We start from the raw sequence: 26,294 nt of genomic DNA, 5'->3' as shown, positions 1-26,294 counted from the left end.
TTATTCTTGGGTTGGCGTTGGCGCTTGCGATCCTCCGTCTATAACTGTTTTTTCAGCCCCGTTGTTTCCATTTTTTTCCTTTTTGTTTCCACCCTTAGGAATTGCTCTCTTTGCAGCTCTCTTGCCTTTACATGTTCGCTTGTTATGCCCAAAATTCCCACATTTCTTGCACTTGACAGTTTGAAGACTTCTAGGCAATGTTTTTCTATTCCTCGGCTCATCATTTGCCTTGATACGATTCTTCTTTGGGCGACCAATAGATCTTCTCATGACTAGAGGGTTGATTGGTTGAGTAACATTTGTCGGCCATAGTTGTGGACCATTGGTTGGCATAATGATATGGCTATAAGTTGCCATCACGGTAGACTTCCTATACACAAATAAAATGATGAATTCGTAAGTTAACATAATATGTCGGTATCATTATAGTACTTGTATTTTGGTTAAAATGAGAAGGAAATACCTGTAGAATGATGAAACATAATCTTCGGGCTCCTTTTTGTTAAACCATATGTATGTGATAGCATGACAACACGGTATTCTGGTTAAATCCCACTTCCTACAAGCACATGTCTTCTGCAGCAAGTTTACAATATATGTCTCATCACTGTTTGAAACACCAAAAATAGAAAAGTCGTCATCCGAATGCCAAGTTGCAGTCCAGCGTTCTGCTTCCCTCATTGTTTTTTCCAATATTTGTTGGATATTAGGACTTATAGCACCTTTGTACCTGGATAATTTCTCCTTTTGAGTAGAAATTCTAACCGTTATGTAATGTTTGATTCCTTCAAGCAATGTAATTTATATTCAATATACGGAAGCATGGTACAATATTGAATGAGTGTATGAAACATACTAAGTATTGGAAGCATGGTACAATATATGAAACATAGTAGAGTTAAAATAATGAAACATACTAGCACGGTACATGAAAGTGTATGAGAATCATATTAAGTACATGAAATATTAAGTACGCTACAGTATATGAAACATACTAGAGTGTATGAAACATATTAAGTACATGAAATATTAACCACGGTACATTAAGTGTATGAGAATCAAAATAAGTGTATGAAACATACTAAGTTAGAATAATGAAACATACTAGCAGGGTACACATTTATAGAATTGCATAATTGCATCAGAACAAATTTCCAGAGAATATTTCCAGAGCATAATTGCATATCAGAACAGAAGTGCAACTATATTGAATTGCATATCAGAACCGAACTACATAACTGAATTGCTACTATATAGAATTGCATATCAGAACAGAATTGCATACCTTTTGTTGGTCTGATGTAAATCCATAAGCATTTTGTTGAATGGATTGTAAGTCTTCGAGTAATAACTTAAGAAACAATTGCCATGAATCCTTTGTTTCAGCTTCCACAACTGCATAAGCTATTGGTATCATCTTGTTATTTCCATCCTTACCAACGGCCCCTGTAACGGCCTGAATTTAATTAATTGGTTAATTAAATTATTAAAGGATTTAAATATTGGATTTAGTCGAATTTGGATGGTCGGTATTATTTTAAGAGGCGTATTTTGTGAATACAAGATTACTCTCTAAGATGTTTTTGATTTATGGCAAACTCAAATGAGCATCCAAACAACAAGGAGGAATCGGAAAAGCAAAGCATTTAATCACTCATGAAAGCACAGGATGATCTACTATGCATAAAGGTTGACTCAACACAAGCTGAACAAGGAAAATGCAGAAAATCAGCAGTTAGGTCGACCTACTATCAACCCAGGTCGACCTAAAATGAAGAAAAATACATATACTGCTGCTAGGTCGACCTACATAACAACTAGGTCGACCTAATCTAAGAAAATGTTCCCAGAACGCATCAGAAGAGGATTCTGGTCGACCTACTCCTTCAACAAGTCGACCTAACTGGGAGCAAACTTCAGCAAGCACTGCTAGGTCGACCTAACCCCTACAAGAGGTCGACCTAACTGATCAAGAAAGTCCAAAATTCAGCTATTCTTGGTTCCAACTGTTATGCAATCATATATATTGTGCAAGGGTTAATTATTCAACAACACCAACGACTGAAAGATACACAAACGCTTCTCATCTTCGTTCTTCATCATCTCCAACACAATTACACATAATCATTCTTGCGTTGCGGGTTAGTGATGAGTTCGATAACGTCCATGGAACGGAATTGAAGATTCCTAGTGGGTGAAGGTCTGTGGGGTTTGTTGGTGAATAAAATCTGCGGGTTTTGTCCTCCACGACGGGTGGTTCTTGGGGGTTTTTATCAAGAGGCGTTCATTGAGGATTCGGCTGAGTGTAACGATTGAGGAACGGGGAGTTCAAGGAATCAAGACACTGCAGAAGGGAATCAAAGTGAAGCTCTTGGATAACCTTGATCTTGCTCAAGATTAAGGGGGAAGAAGATTCAAAGGATCGACATAATTGGTTTATCGTTTATCGCTTTGTTATCTTCTTTGTATATACTACTTTCAACATTAATGAAAGATTACCCAATTTCAATTTGGAATTGGGGGCAGACGTAGTCGTAGCGAGGACGATCGACGAACTGCCTAAACAAATATCGTGTTCTTGTCGCTTTTACCTTTTCATTTACATTCTGTTCATATTTGGTTATAATAGCAAATTGATCAACGATTCGAGTGTTAAGATTGTGAATTAAGTACTTACATAAACATCACAATCCACCACACATTGAATTACCTTCAATTTGATCATTATCACCAAGTGTTTGTATATTTGTTTCTATCACTCTTACTGCATTGCAAACATTGTCCATCATACAAAAAGTTAATCTGATTTTCAATAAGAGAAACGCTTTGATTCTGCAACATATACTCTCATCATTCAACTCAAGTCTTTGACTGGTTTTTAAACACATATATAATCGTTTCAATAGTGGTTCGGAATATACGCGAGTCGATTCAGAATTACTTCCGCTGAAAAGTCGTTTAAATCCGTAAAACTGTGAACGATCTATTCACCCCCCTCTAGATCCTAAGGCCAGCGTCTAACAAGTGGCATCAAGAGCTCTGGTTTATTCCGTGCTACGTGAAACACTTATTGGAAAGATGGCTTCCGGACCTAAAGGGGCTCACAATAGAGCTCCAGTTTTCAACGGTGAAAACTATGGCTATTGGAAGGATTGTATGTGTGTCCACATCAATGCAATTGATAGGAACATCTGGACAGCTATTGTCAATGGTCCCTTTCAAATCACCATAACAAATGCAGCTGGTGCAGTTGTTCCAAAACCAGAAAATACTTGGGATGCCGAAGATGAAAAGAGATATGGATACGATTGGAAAGCGAGAAATATTCTAATCTCAGCTCTAGGAGTTGATGAATACTATCGCGTTTCCCATTGTAGAACATCTAAAGCTATGTGGGACACATTGCAAGTTGCCCACGAGGGAACGGATGATGTCAAACTAGCTAGGATCAACACGTTAACTCAAGAGTTCGAACTCTTCCACATGGAAGATGGTGAATCCATCGAAAACATGCAGAAGAGATTCGTTCATCTGAAAAATCGGTTAAATTCTCTTGATAGACCTGTTTCCAATGCAGTTGCTACTAATAAAATCTTAAGATGTTTGAACAGGGAATGGCAACCCAAAGTTACAGCAATAAAGGAAGCAAATGATCTAAACACTTTAGACATCACAACTCTATTTGGTAAACTAGAGGAACATGAACAACACCTTAAATGCCTTGACATGCATGAGAAAAGGACAAAGAAAGAAAAGAACATGGAGAAAGAGGTAGAGAAGAAGTCAATAGCTCTAAAAGCTTCGAGCTCCAAGACCTCAAAACGAGAGCCAAAGGATAGTGACACAAGTGATGACGAAGACTCCGATGATGAGGAAATGGACTGTTTGTGCGAAGATACAACAAATATCTAAAGAAAAATGGAGCAAGACATTCCGACAAAGGATTGATCAACTATAGAAAGCAATCAAACATGTTCAAACAAGATGACGACAACAAAGGAAAGACCAAAGGTCTTTGCTTCAATTGTGGGAAAGTTGGTCACTACAAACCGGATTGTCCATACCTTAAGAAAGAAAAGGAGAAGAACCAAAGCAAAGGTCATAACAAATCTAAAAGAGCTTACATAGCATGGGAAAGTGATTCATCTAGTGAAAGCTCATCAAGCGATGAAGAAGAATCAGCAAACCTATGTTTCATGGCTCATCAAAACAAGAAAAAGAAAGCTGTAAGTCATCTTAAACCTGAACTCGTAGATAAGGTATCTCATTCTCAACTAAAACTTGCTTTTGAAGAATTACATAGAGATGCAGTTAAAGCTTTCAAACTTTTGGCCTCAAATAAGAAAATATTTTCATATCTTGAATCAAAAGTTGAGAAAACCGAAAAGGATATGGAAGCTTTAAAACAATCTATGCTAGACATTCAAAAGGACAAAGTTGAAATAGATCCTACATCATGGTTTGGTTGTGAGACATGTCACATTTGGCAAAAAGAAGTAAGAGATCTAAAAGCCAAGTTAGACAAGGCTCTACAACCAAAAGTGACTTTTGCGGTTGATCCAAATAAGTTCAAAAGATCGTATACTCCTTTATATAGTAAATACACTTTTGTACCAAAAGTATCAACTAGCAAAACTCCATATTCTCATCATATTACCTGTCATTATTGTTGCATAAAGGGACATACCATTGAAAAATGCAAATTTAGGAGAATTTTAGTTCCTAAAGGAGTATTTCAATGGTTGCCTAAGTGCAACAATATCTGTACTCACCATCCAGGACCCAATGAAGATTGGGGACCTTCCACTCTAAATTAATTTTGCAGGAAAAGTGTCTTGACATCGCCGAAAGGTGGTGGTTCCTTGACAGCTGGTGCTCAAGACACATAAAGGTAGACATACCACTATTGGTATGTCACCTATAAAGACAGACTGAAGAACCATACTTGGCAAAGGAGATGTAGGTGACCTGGCCATCACAAATGTTTAAGATACATCACAAATACAAGATTAACCCGAAAAACACAAAAGACTCATTACTCGATGTGCAATTGGAAAATTGCATCACAAGAAGATTTAAACCTATTCTAAGCAGAATAATGTTTGGGACCCTGTCCCGCATCCGGGAGAATATCAAGTAATCGAGACTAGATGAGTTTTTCGCAAAAACAAGCAATCAGTGATGAAACATTCTATTAAGACAAAGCATCATCAAATCTAGGAGTGTGGCACACTGACAAGAGGATTCCACACAATGATGACAAAACACCTACATATTGAGAAAGCGGTAACATGCCTATTGTTCACTTCCAAAAATTCTATTGATACTATAATATGCTATCAATTAACATGCTTACAGTGACTTCATGTGTCCTTATCTACTCTTCTAAATTACATGTGTATATGTGTACATCATTTCATTCATAACATACAATGTTTGAGCATTCAAGCAAATGACAAAGCAAAAATACATCATATAGAAACACTTCTAAGGCATTTTCATCATTTAAGGGAACTTAGGTCGACCTACTCTGTATTTGAGTCGACCTACAGAAGAATTGTCTTTACAGAAACTAAAAAGGTCCAGTTGCGTCGACCTACTCCTAATTTAGGTCGACCTAAATTGGTCATTTTTCATGTTACTTCTGTTAGGTCGACCCAGCCTCATTTTAGGTCGACCTACTACTGTCATTTTTCCAAAATTGGGTCTGTTAGGTCGACCCGACCCATTCTCACTCATTCAAAACATTTCATTCATTCATTCCCTCTCATTCTCATCACATTTGGTACGGCTAACCCTAACTCCTCAAACTCAAATCTGTTCAAAATCATCCTTCTCATACAAAATCATCAACAACTATGCCTCCAAAATCAAGAAAGGGAAAGGAAGTTGCATCTGGATCATCCTCACAACCGGTAAGTGCTGTAGCCCTTGTTCATCCTGATTGTAGAGATAATTTTGAAAAATGGCAAATGAAAAGGAAGGTAGTGAAGCAGTATATTTTCAACCAACATGTTGCTAAAAATATGCATATTCCTGAAGTTGTGAGTCTTATTGAGCATCAAAATGTTCATCCCCTTTTGGAATGTGCCACACCATACTGTGAGAACACTGTTAGGGCATTCTATGCAGGGTTCACAAGAGAGGCAGGCTGTAATTTTAGGTTTAAGATGGGGTCAAGATCTCATATCGTTGACAAACGTGCTTGGATTAGTATCTTTGGTCTCAACATTGTAGGCGATGAATTACGTATAGAAGATGGGGACGTACCGGGAATCTATGATCATGTGGCCTACATGAAGTCTATCCTCAAAGATCCTTCCGTCTTTGACAAACCTAATGAAACATTAACAGCCGGTCACCTGAAGAGAGATCTTAGGCTTCTAAATTGGGTCATCTCAAGAGTCATTCGACCACGAGCAGGTGGATTTTCCAGAATTGAAAGGAATGAAATTGTGTTGATGTACTTGATCCAAAACAGAACACGTGTGCACTGGCCACACTTTCTAACTGCTAAGTTTGAGGAAGTAAAGCAGAAGACTACTGCTCTTTGCTATGGCTCGATCATACAAACAATTGTGAACCATTTCGGCATGAAGCTCGATGGATTATCATACATTAACATGAAACAGAACCAGGACTTTTCCCAAACAACCTTAACCCTCATGGGATATCATTGGGATCCAAATAGGGGAACCTATTATCTCATTCAAAAGGGGACCGGAAAAGTCATCTACAACTATGATGATCCTACAGAATTTGGTCACACTGCAGAAAATGAAGGAGAAGGAAATGATCAAGAAATAGCAAATGATGAGGATCATACCATGGAAGACGCAGCTCATGACACGGATGCAAATTGGAGATATGTTCCGCCACAACAAGAGGATATCCCTTGGGGATACACAGCTCCACCTCCTCCTGATCAATCCAACATAATATCTATGCTTGAAGCTATGCAACTTCAACAACAGCAGAACTTTGAAACTCAACAGCTTCAATTTCAAACAATGCAGCAGCTTCAACAAGATAGATATGAGGAACAACAACGTCAATATCAATCGTTGTACGGCTTGGTTCAGGAACAAAAGAACGATTTTGAGACGTTTGCATCCAACTCCGTATTGAGGCAGAATCAGTTTGAGGAAACGGCATTGCATCGCCATGCTAACTTAAGCCAAAGCTTCAACACTCTTAACATGTCTGTGCTGGATTTGTTGGAACAGGTCGAATAAGATCGACCTCATACATTTCAAAGAGGAAGAGGAAGAAGGGGCAGGCGTTAGGACATATTGTTTATCATATCATCATTTCATTGCATTTCATGTCATTAAGTTTTTTTTTAAAACATTATATGATGTAGTACTCTCTGTTTTCCTTTATTAATCTCTTGAACTACTATGTATGTTGTTGTTTTTTTTAAAACATGTTTAGTTCTTATGATTTCACCACTTACATGTTATCTATCTCTATGACTACCGGTATTCTTTATTTCTCTTGTTACTTTTCTACTCTGTTTTCTTTGTTTCTCTCTTTTTGATGTTGTCAAAGGGGGAGATAGATAAAATAGATGCTGAGTGTACGGGGGAGCTTTGTGGAGAGATTACTTGGTTGAGAAATAGATGCTGGATGTACGGGGGAGCCTTGTTGAGTCTGTGTCACTTACTACCAAAGCTTTTGACTATTGGTTTGCCATCATCAAAAAGGGGGAGTATGTGAATACAAGATTACTCTCTAAGATGTTTTTGATTTATGGCAAACTCAAATGAGCATCCAAACAACAAGGAGGAATCGGAAAAGCAAAGCATTTAATCACTCATGAAAGCACAGGATGATCTACTATGCATAAAGGTTGACTCAACACAAGCTGAACAAGGAAAATGCAGAAAATCAGCAGTTAGGTCGACCTACTGTCAACCCAGGTCGACCTAAAATGAAGAAAAATACATATACTGCTGCTAGGTCGACCTACATAACAACTAGGTCGACCTAATCTAAGAAAATGTTCCCAGAACGCATCAGAAGAGGATTCTGGTCGACCTACTCCTTCAACAAGTCGACCTAACTGGGAGCAAACTTCAGCAAGCACTGCTAGGTCGACCTAACCCCTACAAGAGGTCGACCTAACTGATCAAGAAAGTCCAAAATTCAGCTATTCTTGGTTCCAACTGTTATGCAATCATATATATTGTGCAAGGGTTAATTATTCAACAACACCAACGACTGAAAGATACACAAACACTTCTCATCTTCGTTCTTCATCATCTCCAACACAATTACACATAATCATTCTTGCGTTGCGGGTTAGTGATGAGTTCGATAACGTCCATGGAACGGAATTGAAGATTCCTAGTGGGTGAAGGTCTGTGGGGTTTGTTGGTGAATAAAATCTGCGGGTTTTGTCCTCCACGACGGGTGGTTCTTGGGGGTTTTTATCAAGAGGCGTTCATTGAAGATTCGGCTGAGTGTAACGATTGAGGAACGGGGAGTTCAAGGAATCAAGACACTGCAGAAGGGAATCAAAGTGAAGCTCTTGGATAACCTTGATCTTGCTCAAGATTAAGGGGGAAGAAGATTCAAAGGATCGACATAATTGGTTTATCGTTTATCGCTTTGTTATCTTCTTTGTATATACTACTTTCAACATTAATGAAAGATTACCCAATTTCAATTTGGAATTGGGGGCAGACGTAGTCGTAGCGAGGACGATCGACGAACTGCCTAAACAAATATCGTGTTCTTGTCGCTTTTACCTTTTCATTTACATTCTGTTCATATTTGGTTATAATAGCAAATTGATCAACGATTCGAGTGTTAAGATTGTGAATTAAGTACTTACATAAACATCACAATCCACCACACATTGAATTACCTTCAATTTGATCATTATCACCAAGTGTTTGTATATTTGTTTCTATCACTCTTACTGCATTGCAAACATTGTCCATCATACAAAAAGTTAATCTGATTTTCAATAAGAGAAACGCTTTGATTCTGCAACATATACTCTCATCATTCAACTCAAGTCTTTGACTGGTTTTTAAACACATATATAATCGTTTCAATAGTGGTTCGGAATATACGCGAGTCGATTCAGAATTACTTCCGCTGAAAAGTCGTTTAAATCCGTAAAACTGTGAACGATCTATTCACCCCCCCTCTAGATCCTAAGGCCAGCGTCTAACATATTTGGATTTATTAAGTTAAAGTTGGATTTTAGTCGGATAGTCGGAAGAATAATATTAAGAATAATATTAATTTATTGAGATGTTTATTGAAATTCTCGCATTTTGGGACGATTTAGTCAGTATTAGTTCGGGATAGCGGATTGATATTTAATAGAAGATTTTAATATTTTTAGTATTAAAAACATTAATGTGTTAATATTTAGCGTTTTGAGAATTTTCCGAGTAATTAAGATTAGACCGGAAATATGAGTTATTGAGTAATAAATCGGTATATTAAAATAATCGGATTTTATTTTAATGGAATAAAAGTGGAAGTATTATTTTTACATTGAGTGTAGAAATAATATTGGGCTTAGTTGTGGTATATTTAAGTATTAAGGGATGTATTTTATTAGGCCCGTTATTGAAATAGAGACTAAGTGGTGGTGGTCTCATTGTGTTATTTGGAAAAGATAGAAACATAGAAGAGAAAAAGGGAAACCGAGGAAGACAAAGAAAAAAAAGGAAAGAAAAGGGGTTAGGGTTGTGAAGAGGAGAAAAGGGAGACCCAAAGTGTTGCTCTAAAGTGTCATTTTTCTCCAATTTTCCATTGAATCTTAGAGCTGCACTCAATCCAAGGTAAGGGGGGATTCATACTACCTAAATTGGAATATGATGAATTTTATGTGGGTTTAGGGTATAAATTTGTCATTGTGTTGTGTTTATTTTGTTTTATGTCACTGTTTGGAAATAGAAATTGAGAATATTACGGTGTTGTGCATATAAGAAACGAAAAAGATGGGTGAGATGTGAGCTTATTATTTTTCTTTTATATTGCATTGTGTGTTGTTCACATATGTCTTATGGTTTTCCAATGTACTCTGTTCATTCCACGCGCGATTCAATTACCCACAGTTGGGTTACTTTTATGGTATACCACCACTTTGTTATATAAATGATAATGTAGATTGAATGTGAGATATGACTTGTGAGAATAGGAAATCACTTTGTTATGTAAATGATAATGTAGATTGAATGTGAGATATGACTTGTGAGAATAGGAAATCACTTATTGGGTAGACATGTTTTGCTTGTCATTTTTTTTTATATATATGTTCTATTTGTCATTCTAGAGAAAAGAACCATACTTATGAAATGTAGTATAATTAATTAATAGGATAAGAAGTGTCTAACAGTAGCGATTATATAACAAATGTATTCCAAACATTCCCGTTTCACTGAAATAGTCGAATTAAGCGGTATAATTAGTTGTCTAGAATTTGATGAAAATTTACATGGTAGCTAAGTTTAATTAGTAGGTTAATATAGTGGTGATATTTTGTTGAAATTGTGCTATTTTACGAACCGACCGAAATTGTGTGGATTTGAGTATACTTTATATTAAATGTTGGTTTTGGAGTAGAAAGTGAAATAGTAAGTTGGAAAATGAATTAAAAATAGAATATTGAATTAAAGTAATATAATATGATTATTAATTGGTTGATTTAATTAAATAGTAGAATTAATTTCAATAATTCTAATTAATTGGAAAATACTTAGACTTGGATAAATTATTCGGTTTATCGATAATTTACGATATCTTGAGAATTTGACCGTAATTGTGATTTGGTTGAATATTTATGTTGAGATTAATATATTGCTATGCCAATGATGTTGTCTTGATAAATAATATTATGTCTAATTGAATTAGTTGATAATTGGAAGTTGATTCGGTTTACTTGATAAATAAGCATGTTGAGATTATCTTACAAATTGATCGAAAATTGTGGTTTTGATTTGGATGGCTTTGTTAATACGTGAAATTGAGTAATTGTGCCGATGTGCCGAAACATGATGATAATTGTAATAATCTTGATGATATGTGAATTATATATTTGTGACGATTTTGTTAATACACGAAGTTGTATGTTTTTTTTGTAATATGCCGAAGCATGAGGATATATATGTAATGACTTGTTTATATGTGAAGTTGTATAATTACGATGATGTGTCGAAACATGACGATGTTTTGTGATGATTTGTAATATGTGATGTTGTATATATTTGTGATGATGATTTTGTGACTAAGTGAAGATGAAATATTATGGTGACGTGAATTACCGCGTATAGATGGTAATTGATTGTGATATAGACTTATGCCTTGTGACGATATGTGATTGTGATGAGTATGCTGTATTGTCTTGTTTGTCGAGTCACATTTTATATGCATACTCTGTGACGGCCTGGATTGGCAAACTAGTGACGAAGGCTTATGCCTTGTGCCTCTGAATTGGGCAATTGGTGACGGGGGCTGAAGCTCCGATTGGTACCACATGCATATGCACGAGTCGTGTCTCATGATGTATTTTGTGATGTATATAATGCGATGTTTGGTGATTGGACTTGCAACGTTTATGATGCGATGTCCGTGAATACATGTATGACTTATATGATGATATTGATGCTTATATGTTGATTTGTGAAGATGCTTATATGACGATATAGATGCTTATACGTTGACTTATTGAAAATGTTCATATATTGATAATGACGCTTAAATGTTGACTTGTTGAAGATACTTATATGTTGACTTGTCGAAGATCCTATATGGTGATATTGATGATTATATGTTGACTTATTGAAGATGCTTATATGTTGAGTTGTCTGAAGATGCATATATGATGACTGGTTGAATATGTTTATATGTCGATATTATGACTATTCATTGATGATGTTATTGGTGTTGATTACGTTGATGTTGTGCAAAGCGGTGATTTATTTATATTCTTTACCTGATATATGATTTATCATGATCCTATTTATATAGTTTGATATCTCACCCTTGCTGTTGATGTTTCCCCTACCATGGGAAATGGGCAGATACTCAAGTATAGCTATGGAAGTTTGTTGCTTCATCGAGTCATGTTGGTGTGTCGCTCTGATACGTAGCACTCGGGGGGGTTGTTTATATTGTTGTTTCTATGTTGTTAATGTTTTAGTTGTTGTTATTATAACCGTTGAATCCAAGTTGAATAATATGAAGTACTTGTTATACTTCTAAGTTGTTTGAGTTGAATAAAGCTGATAGTTGACTGTTAGTCGAATGCTATGTATCATTGTGAATGAAACACAAGTTGAAGTTTTGAGTTGATATGTGATACTCCAATGTGTTGTTTGAAATTTTTAAATACTCTGATATTTTCCGCAATATAATTTCGGGTAGAATTTGGGGTGTTACATTAGTGGTATCATAGTAGGTCGGTCCGTCCGGCCAAGTTGTCGAGTCAGTTGAGTTGTGCGACAGTTGAATGTTGTCAGTGTTTTATTCCTTAGTATGCGACATGTGTGTGAAACATTGTTAGTACTTATTTGTTTTGTTGCAGGAAGTAGTTTGAGCAAAGTGGGGGAGAAGCTTTGCTCCTCGGATATGTTTCAGCTGAAAGTTTTTGGTGCAATGTACTGCTTAAGGAGACAGTGTAAGTATTGTTGGAGCTTGTTGACATGGATTCAAGGTTTTGGTTATTTAACAAGCTCAGAGCGTCTGTAAAAGGAGAATGATCAGGAATTGTTGATGTTTACTCTTCGAAGGATGAGGAGCAGTGTAGCAGTTATTGATCTGCAAGTATGGTGCAAATTAGTACCAAGAATAAATCCTGGAAGATGGAATTTAGAAATTTTTTGTGTTCAGCATTGTGGATGAACTATGAAGTTGTCAGTGCAATAAGTCTTGTGAAAGGTACCGGTGTTGGAAAAGTGTTAGAATGATGAAGTTGCGGTGGACTTTATGTTGGACTCGCATAAGTGATTGTCGTATATCCGATTTGAAGCGTCGGAAAGATAACGAGGTGAATTTTAATACAAGAATGGATGCCGCAACTGTAAGTAGAATTATTTGTGACAAGATGGTGTTGGAAAGAGGTGAATTTAGCGGTTACGCTTGTCCTTGGAAAACGGACTTGTGTGTTGGTATCGCGCAGGACGTCAGCGTCAGAGATGAGTGAATTGAAGAAGTAATTCGAAGATTTGTTGAGGAGAAATTTTATGATCAAGTATGTCAATTGAAGAGTTTGAGAGATATCGTAAGGATTATCGCAGCATGACGTTGATGTTTGTATTTTGGATAACGTTGGAGGATTGTATCTTGTGCTTCGAGTGTCGGATTGACGTACCGTTTGAGCCTACGAAGAGGTGAGACTATACTTTACCTTATAGAAGTGTTATGGTTATAGTAGAAGTGAAGCATGTTGAATATAAACGGTTATTGCCGCAAATTGTCTGAAACAAAGTTAAGCCGAGCATGTTGTTGTGTAAGTAGTCATGTGTAAGCTGTTGACGAAGGAACAACAATTAAGTGAAGTATTGTTGTAGGCCTTACTGTAGGATTATTGATAAGTGATTGAAACTGTGGCTGAAGCTGTCAAAGTTGTTGAAACGTTATGGATCGCGAGTAAGAGTCGGAAATGCGAAGAGATGAGTATGATTTCAATGATAAGAAGTGTTGATATTGGTGTAAAGAAATTTTGTTCTAATGTATCGTCAGAGGTGTTTTAGTGAGTAGCTGCAAGACGTCGGTGTTAGCATGTTCATATGGTTTTGCAAGTTGTTGAAGTATGGTACTTTTGGTGACGTAAGTACAATTGCTAAAGGAACACTATTATAGTTGGTAATGATGGTTATACTCCATTATGATTGTCGGCTGTCTATTGAAAAATTGAGGACTTGATCACCCTTAATCCCTTGTTGATAGTAGACAAAATTGTATTGGATGTTATAGACTTATCTTATTGTCTTAATGGTGCGTGAGGTGATGGATGTTGAAGAAAGTCTGAAACTTAGTTGAAGCTTGTGAATAGTGTAAATTGATAGAAACTCTAATAAAGGACAGTGGATTAAGATGGATGATCAGAGTCGCACAGTTGAAGCATGATGTGCTAGAGTGTTGAGTTTTCTTGTGAATAGTGCTGATTGTAATAGAATGTTCTTGTAAGTTGTTGGTCAATGATGAGTTACATAGTTATTAGTCGAGTTATGTTATCAGATTGGAATTATGATATTTTGTCGTTGTTGCAGTAATGTTGTCGTTGGTGCTTTGTTAGTGAACGACACCTGAGTATGGAAAATAAGAATTGTATATGTGTATCAGTGTCGAGTATGTTGTTGCGATGATGAAGCAATGTTGTATCGTCAAATATGAGCGAGTGAAGATTGTTGCTGCGTCGTAAGATGTTGTTCCAAGATATTGCGGAAATGGTTAGCAAGTTAGTAACGATTATGTTACAAGGATAATTGAGAGATATACCGGAAAAGTAATAGTCGGAGTATTGTCAAGCGCAACTTGAGAATAAGAAAGTCGGATGAGGACGCGATGTTAGGGATGGTTTTGTTGGGCGAATTTTTGAGGACGAAAATATTCTAAGTGGGGGAGAGTTGTAACGCCCCGAATTTAATTAATTAGTTAATTAAATTATTAAAGGATTTAAATATTGGATTTAGTCGAATTTGGATGGTCGGTATTATTTTAAGAGGCGTATTTGGATTTATTAAGTTAAAGTTGGATTTTAGTCGGATAGTCGGAAGAATAATATTAAGAATAATATTAATTTATTGAGATGTTTATTGAAATTCTCGCATTTTGGGACGATTTAGTCAGTATTAGTTCGGGATAGCGGATTGATATTTAATAGAAGATTTTAATATTTTTAGTATTAAAAACATTAATGTGTTAATATTTAGCGTTTTGAGAATTTTCCGAGTAATTAAGATTAGACCGGAAATATGAGGCATTGAGTAATAAATCGGTATATTAAAATAATCGGATTTTATTTTAATGGAACAAAAGTGGAAGTATTATTTTTACATTGAGTGTAGAAATAATATTGGGCTTAGTTGTGGTATCTTTAAGTATTAAGGGATGTATTTTATTAGGCCCATTATTGAAATAGAGACTAAGTGGTGGTGGTCTCATTGTGTTATTTGGAAAAGATAGAAACATAGAAGAGAAAAAGGGAAACCGAGGAAGACAAAGAAAAAAAAGGAAAGAAAAGGGGTTAGGGTTGTGAAGAGGAGAAAAGGGAGACCCAAAGTGTTGCTCTAAAGTGTCATTTTTCTCCAATTTTCCATTGAATCTTCTTAGAGCTACACTCAATCCAAGGTAAAGGGGGATTCTTACTACCTAAATTGGAATATGATAAATTTTATGTGGGTTTAGGGTATAAATTTGTCATTGTGTTGTGTTAATTTTGTTTTATGTCACTGTTTGGAAATAGAAATTGAGAATATTACGGTGCTGTGCATATAAGAAACGAAAAAGATGGGTGAGATGTGAGCTTATTATTTTTCTTTTAATATTACGGTGCTGTGCATATAAGAAACGAAAAAGATGGGTGAGATGTGAAATAGTAAGTTGGAAAATGAATTAAAAATAGAATATTGAATTAAATTAATATAATATGATTATTAATTGGTTGATTTAATTAAATAGTAGAATTAATTTCAATAATTCTAATTAATTGGAAAATACTTAGACTTGGATAAATTATTCGGTTTATCGATAATTTACGATATCTTGAGAATTTGACCGTAATTGTGATTTGGTTGAATATTTATGTTGAGATTAATATATTGCTATGCCAATGATGTTGTCTTGATAAATAATATTATGTCTAATTGAATTAGTTGATAATTGGAAGTTGATTCGGTTTACTTGATAAATAAGCATGTTGAGATTATCTTACAAATTGATCGAAAATTGTGGTTTTGATTTGGATGGCTTTGTTAATACGTGAAATTGAGTAATTGTGCCGATGTGCCGAAACATGATGATAATTGTAATAATCTTGATGATATGTGAATTATATATTTGTGACGATTTTGTTAATACACGAAGTTGTATGTTTTTTTGTAATATGCCGAAGCATGAGGATATATATGTAATGACTTGTTTATATGTGAAGTTGTATAATTACGATGATGTGTCGAAACATGATGATGTTTTGCGATGATTTGTAATATGTGATGTTGTATATATTTGTGATGATGATTTTGTGACTAAGTGAAGATGAAATATTATGGTGACGTGAATTACCGCGTATAGATGGTAATTGATTGTGATATAGACTTATGCCTTGTGATGATATGTGATTGTGATGAGTATGCTGTATTGTCTTGTTTGTCGAGTCACATTTCATATGCATACTCTGTGACGGCCTGGATTGGCAAACTAGTGACGAAGGCTTATGCCTTGTGCCTCTGAATTGGGCAATTGGTGACGGGGGCTGAAGCTCCGATTGGTACCACATGCATATGCACGAGTCATGTCTCATGATGTATTTTGTGATGTATATAATGCGATGTTTGGTGATTTGACTTGCGACGTTTATGAAGCGATGTCCGTGAATACATGTATGACTTATATGATGATATTGATGCTTATATGTTGATTTGTGAAGATGTTTATATGACGATATAGATGCTTATACGTTGACTTATTGAAAATGTTTATATATTGATAATGACGCTTAAATGTTGACTTGTTGAAGATACTTATATGTTGACTTGTCGAAGATGCCTATATGGTGATATTGATGATTATATGTTGACTTATTGAAGATGCTTATATGTTGAGTTGTCTGAAGATGCATATATGATGACTGGTTGAATATGTTTATATGTCGATATTATGACTATTCATTGATGATGTTATTGGTGTTGATTACGTTGATGTTGTGCAAAGCGGTGATTCATTTATATTCTTTACCTGATATATGATTTATCATGATCCTATTTATATAGTTTGATATCTCACCCTTGCTGCTGATGTTTCCCCTACCATGGGAAATGGGCAGATACTCAAGTATAGCTATGGAAGTTTGTTGCTTCATCGAGTCATGTTGGTGTGTCGCTCTGATACGTAGCACTCGGGGGGTTGTTTATATTGTTGTTTCTATGTTGTTAATGTTTTAGTTGTTGTTATTATACCGTTGAATCCAAGTTGAATAATATGAAGTACTTGTTATACTTCTAAGTTGTTTGAGTTGAATAAAGCTGATAGTTGACTATTAGTCGAATGCTATGTATCATTGTGAATGAAACACAAGTTGAAGTTTTGAGTTGATATGTGATACTCCAATGTGTTGTTTGAAATTTTTAAATACTCTGATATTTTCCGCAATATAATTTCGGGTAGAATTTGGGGTGTTACAGCCCCTACCAACTGACCTCTGAAGTCCCCTTTCAGAAAACATGCATCCAAACCAATTAGAGGCCTGCAAGTGGTCGCAAATGTTGACTTGCATGCTTCTAAGCATACATATATTCTTTCAAACACGGGACCACAAGCTGAATCATCGCAATGAATTTTAACTGTGGAGTTTGGATTTGACTTCAACAACTCCTCAGCATAACTTCTAAGATGGATTAATTGTTCACGACCAGCTCCTTGAATTAACTCTATCACTTTTTTCTTGGCTCTATATGCTTGATCTACTAACAAATTCACCCCCCACTTCTCCATTGCTTATGCAATCAACCCTTTAGTCTTCATTTCAGGAGTGTGTCTTAGTGTATTCACAAAGTTTTTAGCTAACCAAACGGTCGTCGCTTGTCTATTCCTTGGTGTCCTATGACAATTATGTAGATTAGTGAAGCTAACAAGTTGCCAAAATTGGTTGGTTGTCCTAAGGCTAAACCTTATATAAAGGGACAACCTACCATACACTTTACAACCACTCTCTTCTTGTCATTTTTCTTGATCACAACATTCTTATTAGACTCCATTGCATAATCTTTTACGGCATCTTTGATTTGCATCTTATCTTCAACATCACTTCCAAGTGGTGTATGTAGCTCATCTGAATCACAACATTCATTATCAGAATTAACAGCCAATCTTGACGGTTGCTCAGTTGAAGTGTTAGGGAGAACCGTGGTCCAATCAACACCAACATCATGACCTAAGTTCAACTCATCATCCTCACTTCCTCACTTTCCTCACCATCCTCATCATCCTCACACTCCTCATAATCAGGATATGTTTCACTGTCTTCACTATTGACACCTTCAACATTGACATCCTCGACATTTTCATCTTCACCATTTGCTTCTTCAACATTTTCATCTTCAACAATTACTTCTTCAATATTTACTTCTTCAACATTTGCTTCTTCAACATTTACTTCTTCGTCAATTGCATCATTAAACCTAACATCCTCAATATTAACTTCTTCGACTTTGTGTTCAACATAAATGTCGATCAATTTATATCCTCTAATATCTTCCATGAAATTTAACACATCTTTGTCATCATTCAAAGGTCGAAGTCCACGAGAAAAGGCATACTTAGAATGCCAATACCATAAACACCGTATATTACAATACCCTTCATTTTTAATCATGTTTTCAATCTCCATATAGGACATTAAGTCCACATCCCAGTCCCAATTCATTTCACTTGCAATCCCTCCAACATACAACTTCACTGGATGTTGCACCAAACGTCCCCTATGATGTATTCTAAATCTCACAGTTTGTGTTTCACTTGGCCTACACAAAATAAAAACACACCTCTGTAAACAACAATAACTGAATACGCAAACCACAATGTCACCAAGAACTGAATACGCAAACCACAAAATAAATCCCAACCACAATGTAACCATAAAGAAACCACATACAAACTAGAACCTAAACGTAAAGCTAAACATAAATCCCAAACGTAAACCTAAACGTAAATCCCAAATGTATTCCTAAACGTATACACAATATCAGTACAAGAAGTTTGTATACCTCAAAACATAAGTTGAATTATCCATGGCGATGACGATGAACAAGGATTGCGATGGGGATGCCGACGATGACTTAGGGTTCTTATTCCTGAGTTTGCATCTTCGTGAGTTTCTTCAGGTTTGAATCAAGTGTGTCTCTTCACGTTTTGTTAATTGTTATAATATTTTAATAATGAAATTGAATTAATAATAATAATTTTAATGACGCAGCTAAATTTTAATTAATTTAAAAATGAGTTTTCTGAGGTGGAAAAAAATATTTATGACTAATAACTGACACGTCATCAAATGAAGTGCCGCCTCACTAAAAAATTGTTCCAAATTTGATGGAGGACTAAAATCAAAAACAAAAGATGAAAAAGGGACCAAAATCCAGATTTTTAAAATGGGAGGATCAAAACTCAAAAAAAAAGGTAAAATAGGGAAACCAAAATTGCTATTAAGCCAATAAAATATTAGAAGTACAATAGTTGCACTAGCTGGTATCGAGAGTATAGATATCTCACTATTTTAAAAGTTAGTGTCCATGTTTCAAATGTTTCAAAGACACAAGAACTCTATATAAAACTATGTCAATAAAGATATTAAAGAAAGCAAATGGAAAAATCACATGTATAACATCAAAATCCTTAAATTCCCAAATCTTACCAAACAATTTGAACGGTTCGAATTTACATAAAATTAAAAAATTAAAAAGAGATTGAAATTAGTCATAACAAAGAAAATGAAATTGAAAACTAAAAAGAAAAAAAAAAATAGTGGTTACTGATGTCGCGAGATGACAAACAAGTCATATGTGCAGGTTGAGAAGTTCATGATTCAATGATAAAAATAAAATGTCGTTCATACAAATTAAAAATATAAAAATCATGATTGAATGAAATTAAAGGTAAAAAAAATATGAGAATGATAATTATCCATGAGAAATTGATACAGTAAACTCAAACTAAAAATTCACCAAAATAAAAATTTTAAACGCATTTAAAAAGAAAGTTGTTAGAATGATAAATTCAATCAGAAGGAAAGAACAAAGAGGAAGAAATTATAGATGTAATGAATTGTTATAATCTCTCAAAATAAAGATTTTGACAAATACCCAATATCTTGAAAAAAACTATAAAATAAAGAGAAGGGACCGGAGCTGCTACTGAAAGAAGAAATCTGCCCTCGTTCTTTAACACAGGGATAATCTTACTTAAAAATAATAAATTTAAAAGAGTTACTCCAAATTTTAATATATATTTTCATTAATTTAATTCTTTAATTTATTATTTAGTTTAATTATTTTTAAAAATATTTTTATATAAAAATCAATTAAAATTATTAAATTAATTAATGAAAATTAAGAGTTAAAATTTGAAGTCTTTTAAACTTGTTGAATAAGAATATTCCTCCTTTCATAAAATTAGGAACCTAAAATATAAATAAAATTTATAAGTTATAAAATTTACCTAGTGGTAAAAATTAATTTAAATGTTTGACTTTTGAAAGTTGATTACACGTATTTGCTTATTATTGATACATGGGATATTTTATCCACAATTTATGAAGGGGAAGCCAAAAGAAAACCATATTTAATTTTAAGTATGTACGTTTGTGTTTTGTCATGTGAAATGTATACTTTTTTTATAAGTAAAAATTCATCAAAATAAAAATATAACATGATAAATAGACTTTTTGATATGTAACTAATGTTCTTTGTTTTCAGGAATAAAATTGGCCAGACTAAATCAACGTATTCCAATTGTTACTATATTGTTATAGATTTTTTCGTAATATGGTTGGGTGATACACCATATATTATTGCTATTAATTAGGCGAGATCAACTCTATGGAAGACTGTAATGCTATTAATTATTTGCCATTAAATCCCAAATTATTTTATAATTTCCATATAAATTGCTGCAAATCCATTGCTCTTTTAAGCAATTTTTTTTCACCATCAGTAATCAGTCCACTGGACCAGACTAATCGGATTTAGAGGTCAGTTCTAATATTAAGTGCTTTCAAATCTTTCACGATCACAGATTACTCCATTTTTGTATCTGCTGTCTATGATGAATCCCTCGCCGGTGGTACTTCCTAACGATCTCATCTCAGAGGTACTTTCCATTCTTCCAGTTAAATCTATTCTTCGTTTTAAGTGTGTCAGTAACCATTGGAGAACCCTCATCTCCGATCATGCCTTTGTGAAATTGCATCTTAAGAGATCAAAAACACGAATTCCATTCTTAACATTAGTAATAATTCATACAACAGAAATGTCCTTAGGCAGCATTCACTCTGATTGCAGTGTTGTTCCATACCCTATACGCAGTTTACTCCATAACCCCTCGTTCACCCTTTTTGATGACCCTTACAATCATCTGAAAAACAAAGGATGTGATCGTATCGTTGGTTCATGCAACGGATTAATTCTTTTGGCTGGCACTGGTTATCTTACAAATTTCAACCATATTTCGAAATCTAAGAATATCGATAACTGGTTCCGTGTTTGGAACCCGGCCACCAGGGCAACTTCTAAAAAATTCGGGTACTATCGCGCCTTTGGTGATTCTCAACGTTACAACTCTGCATTCGGTTGGGATAACTTGAAGGACAGTTATAAAGTGGTGGCGTACCGTTACAATCATCAATTCATATCACAAGTGAGAATTCTTAATGTAGATGATGATGTTTGGAGAAATGTTGAAAGTCTCCCGGCTGTTCCTATTCAATGTATTTATGTGTATTTAAGTGGAAGTCTTAATTGGTTGGCCGTTCGAAGTAAAGAAATTAATGGTGAGAAGTTTGTTATTGTTTCACTTGATTTGAGAACAGAGACATACAATCAATATCTACTGCCTCGTTGTTTTGACCAAGCGGTGTCTAGAGAGTCAGGTGTGTTGGGGGGCTTGCCTAGAGATTCGGTCTTTGGTATGTTGGATGGCTGCCTTTGTTTTTCTTATATTTACAAGAAAACTGATTTCGTTATATGGCAGATGAAACAATTTGGAGTTGAAGATTCTTGGACGCAATTCCTTAAAATTAGTTTTCAAAATCTTCAAATAACTTATGACTATACTAGGGAGCAGGATAATAAGCATGTTTTGGGGTTGATGCCACTGTTTCTTTCCGATGATACATTGATTTTGGTTACCAATCAAAAAACCCATGCAATTCTCTATAATTGGAGAGATAATAGAGTAAGGCGAACAAACATTATTGCTCGTAGATCTATTACTCAGGAAGGAACTATCCGTCATTGCGATTTTTTAAATTGGAGCTTTACTAAAGATTATGTTGAAAGCTTAGTTCCAATTTTTTGAAAGTAAGTTTCTCTTCCAAGATTTACTTGTTTGAATTTGTGTTCATTGGTAAAAAATTTTTAACACCTTTTATTCTTCTGTTTCTTACCTAGGATGGTTAGACTGAACATGGAGATATCAGATTTAGCTATCAATTCAACAGAAACTTCCTGTTAAAGTAGATGGAAATGTTATTTTTTACTTTGTTCTTTTGATTCAAGGAAGACAATTGTGATTTGATCTTGTTTATTAGACAATAACGTTATTGCTAGAAATTACTAAATAAATACATGATTGCAAGGAGGTTGTTATTTTTAAGGATTTTAAGGATTTTTTTTTCTCAGTGATGAATGTGTACATGTGTTGGCATTGTTCTAGTATAATACTAGAAAAGGCAGAATATTCATGTAACATTGCATCTTTACACATGAAAATACCTATTAATTTTTGCAGTGGCAAAACAAATTGAGCACTCATTGAAGCATTCTGTATATTTATTTTAGCCAAATCTTAGTAAATGGTGGCTAGTGAAGCATTGTTAACGGTCTAGATGTCCTGCAAAACTTGTCCTCGTATGGCAGTTGGTTTAAGTTGAGTTTGAAATGAAATTTAATTTGTTCTGATATTTTTGTTACATAAATATTTGGTTAGATGAAGGCTATCAAGTTCATATTTTGTTAGCATTTTGAAACTAACTTCTTCAGTTCAATTGAACAATTGTTGTTATGAAAAATTTCATCTTTGTTAATATAAAATGTTATGAAATTCATGTTGGTAATTTATAAGTTACAAAAGCACTTTAATTACAGTTGCACGGGTAATTTTTGTAGTCTTATATTAATAACTAGTAGTTTCTTTTCTATTACATTTTACTATTCCCTCTGGTCCTTCTATTCCCTCTGGTCCTTATTATGAAAGAAATTTTACTTTTTTTATTCATTTAATAACTAATGAATTTGGGCCATATATAGATTAAATACATTGTTATTTTAGGAATCTAAAAAGACAATATTCTCTTATAATAAGGACTAGAGGAAATAATATTTAAGCACAGGTGGATGATTCTGTTCAAATTTAGTTATTCTAAATGTGTTCGACAATGTGTTTGTTTTTTAGCCATGCTTCCTGGAGTAGAAAGATATATTGCTTATAATTTTTTTTTTTAAAGCAAGAGATATATTAATAAATAACCAACCAAGAACAAAGTTACACGGCAAATAGGTCAAACAAACAAAATTACACACCGATTGAAACCTAGCTTAAGTAAAACAATGGGTTATTGCTAAACCTATAGTTACAATTGAGATGAGTAATTTTCTCGATATACGACCACCTCTAAATAAGGGTCTTACAACTCCTAACCACGTCCCTCGAATTCCAAGTAGAGTTGTTAAAGACTATATCATTCCTACACAACCAAAGACTCCAAATGATACCTAACCAAACGATTCCCTCCTTTCCTCTTTTGACTTTCTTGGCTCGGCAATAAGAGCTCCAATACCAAAAATCCTCCTTAAAATCTAAAATGCTTTTAAAAGTCATTCCTATCCAATCGGACATCTCCCTCCAAACAATATTGGCATTCCGACAAGATAAGAAAGAATGGTATAATGACTCATGAAATTCATCACAGAAAGTACATTCTAAATTCGAGGAAGAATTAAGAATACCTTTACTCAAAAGGGAGTCCTTCGTCGGAACTTTATTGAGGAAGCATCTCCAACTAAACGCCTTCACTTTTAAAGGAGCTTCCACCTTCCATATAGCAATATAAGCCAAAGCGGTTTTCCGAGCCAAGAGGGATATGCTGACTACACAATGTTTTATAACACGAAGAAACAGTGTAAACACCTTCAACCCCTTTCTGCCAGCATGCGGTATCAGACAGATTGGGGGGGAAAGAGGCAACTGCGGCAAGCAGCTGAGAAAGGCTGGAAAATTCAGCATTCGGATCAAGAAGAGAAGCCGCAGGAATTCCAAGATCTCCCCAAGTCCAACTCCCATGGCTCCAATTGAAGCATCTTGCAAGAGAGAAAAATTATAAAGATTGAATTCCTTCATCCAACCAATGAGCATGCCATAAGGATATAGAGTACCCGAGACCAGCCTGAAATTTAAAATTGTTAGCAAAAAATTCATCTGGTAACTTATTACTCAACGAAGTTAAATCCTCCCACCACACAGATGATGACCTATCCTTCTCTAAATTCTTTATTCCACAACTTGTCCTAAGTTTCACATCCGCATACCGCGCCTTCAACATCCGAAACCACAATGCATTAGAAGCGCCGAAAATTCTCCAATTCCACTTCAAGAGAAGCGCTTTGTTGAAATCATCCAATCTACTAAAACCAAGACCACCTTTCTAAACCGGAAGACACAAGTCGTTCCAACTCACCCAATGCACTTTCCTCTTCTCCTCCGAACCTCCCCACAAAAAATTACTTTGCAATTTATTTAATTCCGCGATAACCTTCTTGGGAGCTTTGTAGAACGATAGAGTGAAAATCGCCAAACTACTCAAAACCGATTTTAAAAGAGTGATCCTCCCTCCAAAACTAAGCCACCGACCTTTCCAAGAGTTCAATCTCCTCCTAACGTTATCCAAGAGAGGCTTAGTAGTGACGTAATTTTCATGTTACAATGAGAAAAATCACGTTACAACAGGTGTTTTGCGACATGACTGAACATGCGGCACGTGAGCGTGTGGCAACTTATTTGCGATGTGAAATCAATGTTACAAATTTGTGACGTGAAAATCACGTCGCAACCTTCTGGACATATATCAAGTACGTTACGCTAATAGCAGGCATTGTAGAAGAGGAGTCAAAAAACACAGAAAATTTACGACATGATTTTCATGTCAATAAAATAATTGTTTTTGTTTTAAATTTAAATATAAAATAAAAAAGTTGCAATGTGATTTTCATGTAACAAAAATATTTTTTTTAAAAAAATTAAATTCTGATTCAATAATTTTTTTATTAAATAAACTAAATTAATAAATATTAATAAAAATTTTATTAATATATTATAATAAAAAACTATAATATAATAAAAAAATTAATAAATTAATAAATAAAAACTATAAATAATAAAAACAGTATAAATTAGTATTACTAAATATAATATACTAAAAAGGATTATTTAATATCTTACATAAATTAAAATTTTAAAATAAAATAACAATAAAATAAATCCTATGGGTCTTCTAGATCGAGAAAAATATCAAGGTTAAAATCATTTTCATTTTCATCATCCATTGGTTCTTGACCATTAACTCTTTCCTTTCCACCAAATGTTTGATTACCGCTTCTTTGGAATGACATAAATAATCACATTTGCTCCTCCATATCATATTGCCTATTCGTCATTGCCTCCATTTGTTGTTGTTTCTCCTTCATTTAGGCCTTTAGCACCGTCTCACATTCTGTTTACTCGGCCTTCATTGCTGCCTCACGTTGCGCTGTCTCGCGTCTCGTCTCATTTTGTGCCAATTGTCTTATTGTTTCTAACATTTTCGGTGTCTATTGTGGTGGATGTGACGACCCTTCCCCATCTCTAACTCTATGAAGTAAAATTCTATCCCCTCTTCTCAAGGTGCCCGCCAAACTTCTACCACCAAAAAATACCTATTAGGCCCCTTTCCGCCACTGACTTGACTCAAAATATAAAAATGCACGTCTGGATGAAGCGGCTCTGAACCTCTCGGAGTATATTGAGGATTATGGACCAAAATTTATGTAAGCAATGTTTGATAATCCTCCTACACATACAATAAAAATATTAAGTTAAATATAACTTAAATTAACTTAAATAATGAATGAAATATAGCCACGTCATTTTTACGCCACAACATCTCAGTTGCCACGTGATTTTCACGCCTCAACATCTCAGTTGCCACGTGAAAATCTCGCCATAACTTCTCAGTTGCCGCGTGAAAATCACGTCACAGTTTCCATTAAATGAAAAAAATATAAACAACGTAAATTAGTTATAACTTAAATAAGTTAACCCAAGCTTCTTTATCTGGAACTTCTTTAAAACTCTTCCAAGCA

The 26,294-nt window shown here is 34.8% G+C and overlaps 3 protein-coding genes across 3 annotated transcripts; 1 reads left to right on the top strand and 2 right to left on the bottom strand.

Annotated features, from left to right (window-relative positions):
* Positions 1-18,976, bottom strand: LOC131632657 (uncharacterized). The gene is made up of 7 exons (XM_058903398.1): positions 18,951-18,976; positions 18,160-18,707; positions 17,877-18,016; positions 1,286-1,456; positions 1,106-1,202; positions 464-785; positions 1-370 (listed from the first exon to the last, which is right to left on the bottom strand). The coding sequence occupies exons 1-7, from the start codon at positions 18,974-18,976 to the stop codon at positions 1-3; spliced, it is 1,674 nt and encodes a 557-aa protein (XP_058759381.1).
* LOC131632656 (F-box/kelch-repeat protein At3g23880-like) lies at positions 18,975-22,257 on the top strand. The gene is made up of 2 exons (XM_058903397.1): positions 18,975-19,067; positions 20,977-22,257. Exons 1-2 carry the CDS (start codon positions 18,975-18,977, stop codon positions 22,255-22,257), a joined length of 1,374 nt encoding a protein of 457 aa, XP_058759380.1.
* Positions 22,258-23,571: 1,314 nt separating this feature from the next.
* On the bottom strand, positions 23,572-25,049 carry LOC131632655 (uncharacterized). The gene is made up of 3 exons (XM_058903395.1): positions 25,035-25,049; positions 24,429-24,601; positions 23,572-24,343 (listed from the first exon to the last, which is right to left on the bottom strand). Exons 1-3 carry the CDS (start codon positions 25,047-25,049, stop codon positions 23,572-23,574), a joined length of 960 nt encoding a protein of 319 aa, XP_058759378.1.
* Between the last annotated feature and the right edge of the window lie 1,245 nt (positions 25,050-26,294).

The sequence above is a fragment of the Vicia villosa genome, unplaced genomic scaffold (genome assembly GCF_029867415.1).
Source record: "Vicia villosa cultivar HV-30 ecotype Madison, WI unplaced genomic scaffold, Vvil1.0 ctg.000977F_1_1, whole genome shotgun sequence".
NCBI classification, from domain to species: domain Eukaryota; kingdom Viridiplantae; phylum Streptophyta; class Magnoliopsida; order Fabales; family Fabaceae; genus Vicia; species Vicia villosa.
The sequence above is the reverse complement of the archived record's forward strand: the minus strand, read 5'-3'. Positions and strand labels throughout refer to the sequence as shown.

What these genes read in the sequence shown, in the direction of transcription:
- LOC131632656 (XM_058903397.1), top strand. Translation starts at nt 18,975, where the DNA reads ATGGCGATGACGATGAACAAGGATTGCGATGGGGATGCCGACGATGAC. An exon ending in ATCTTCGTGAGTTTCTTCAG is followed by an intron (nt 19,068 to 20,976) that starts GTTTGAATCAAG and finishes TCACGATCACAG; the next exon opens with ATTACTCCATTTTTGTATCT.
- LOC131632657 (XM_058903398.1), bottom strand. Translation starts at nt 18,976, where the DNA reads ATGGATAATTCAACTTATGTTTTGAG. An exon ending in AATTCAACTTATGTTTTGAG is followed by an intron (nt 18,708 to 18,950) that starts GTATACAAACTT and finishes TATTTTGTGTAG; the next exon opens with GCCAAGTGAAACACAAACTG. An exon ending in GTGTGAGGATGATGAGGATG is followed by an intron (nt 18,017 to 18,159) that starts GTGAGGAAAGTG and finishes GTTGTGATTCAG; the next exon opens with ATGAGCTACATACACCACTT.
- LOC131632655 (XM_058903395.1), bottom strand. An exon ending in AAGAATTTAGAGAAGGATAG is followed by an intron (nt 24,344 to 24,428) that starts GTCATCATCTGT and finishes TTTAAATTTCAG; the next exon opens with GCTGGTCTCGGGTACTCTAT.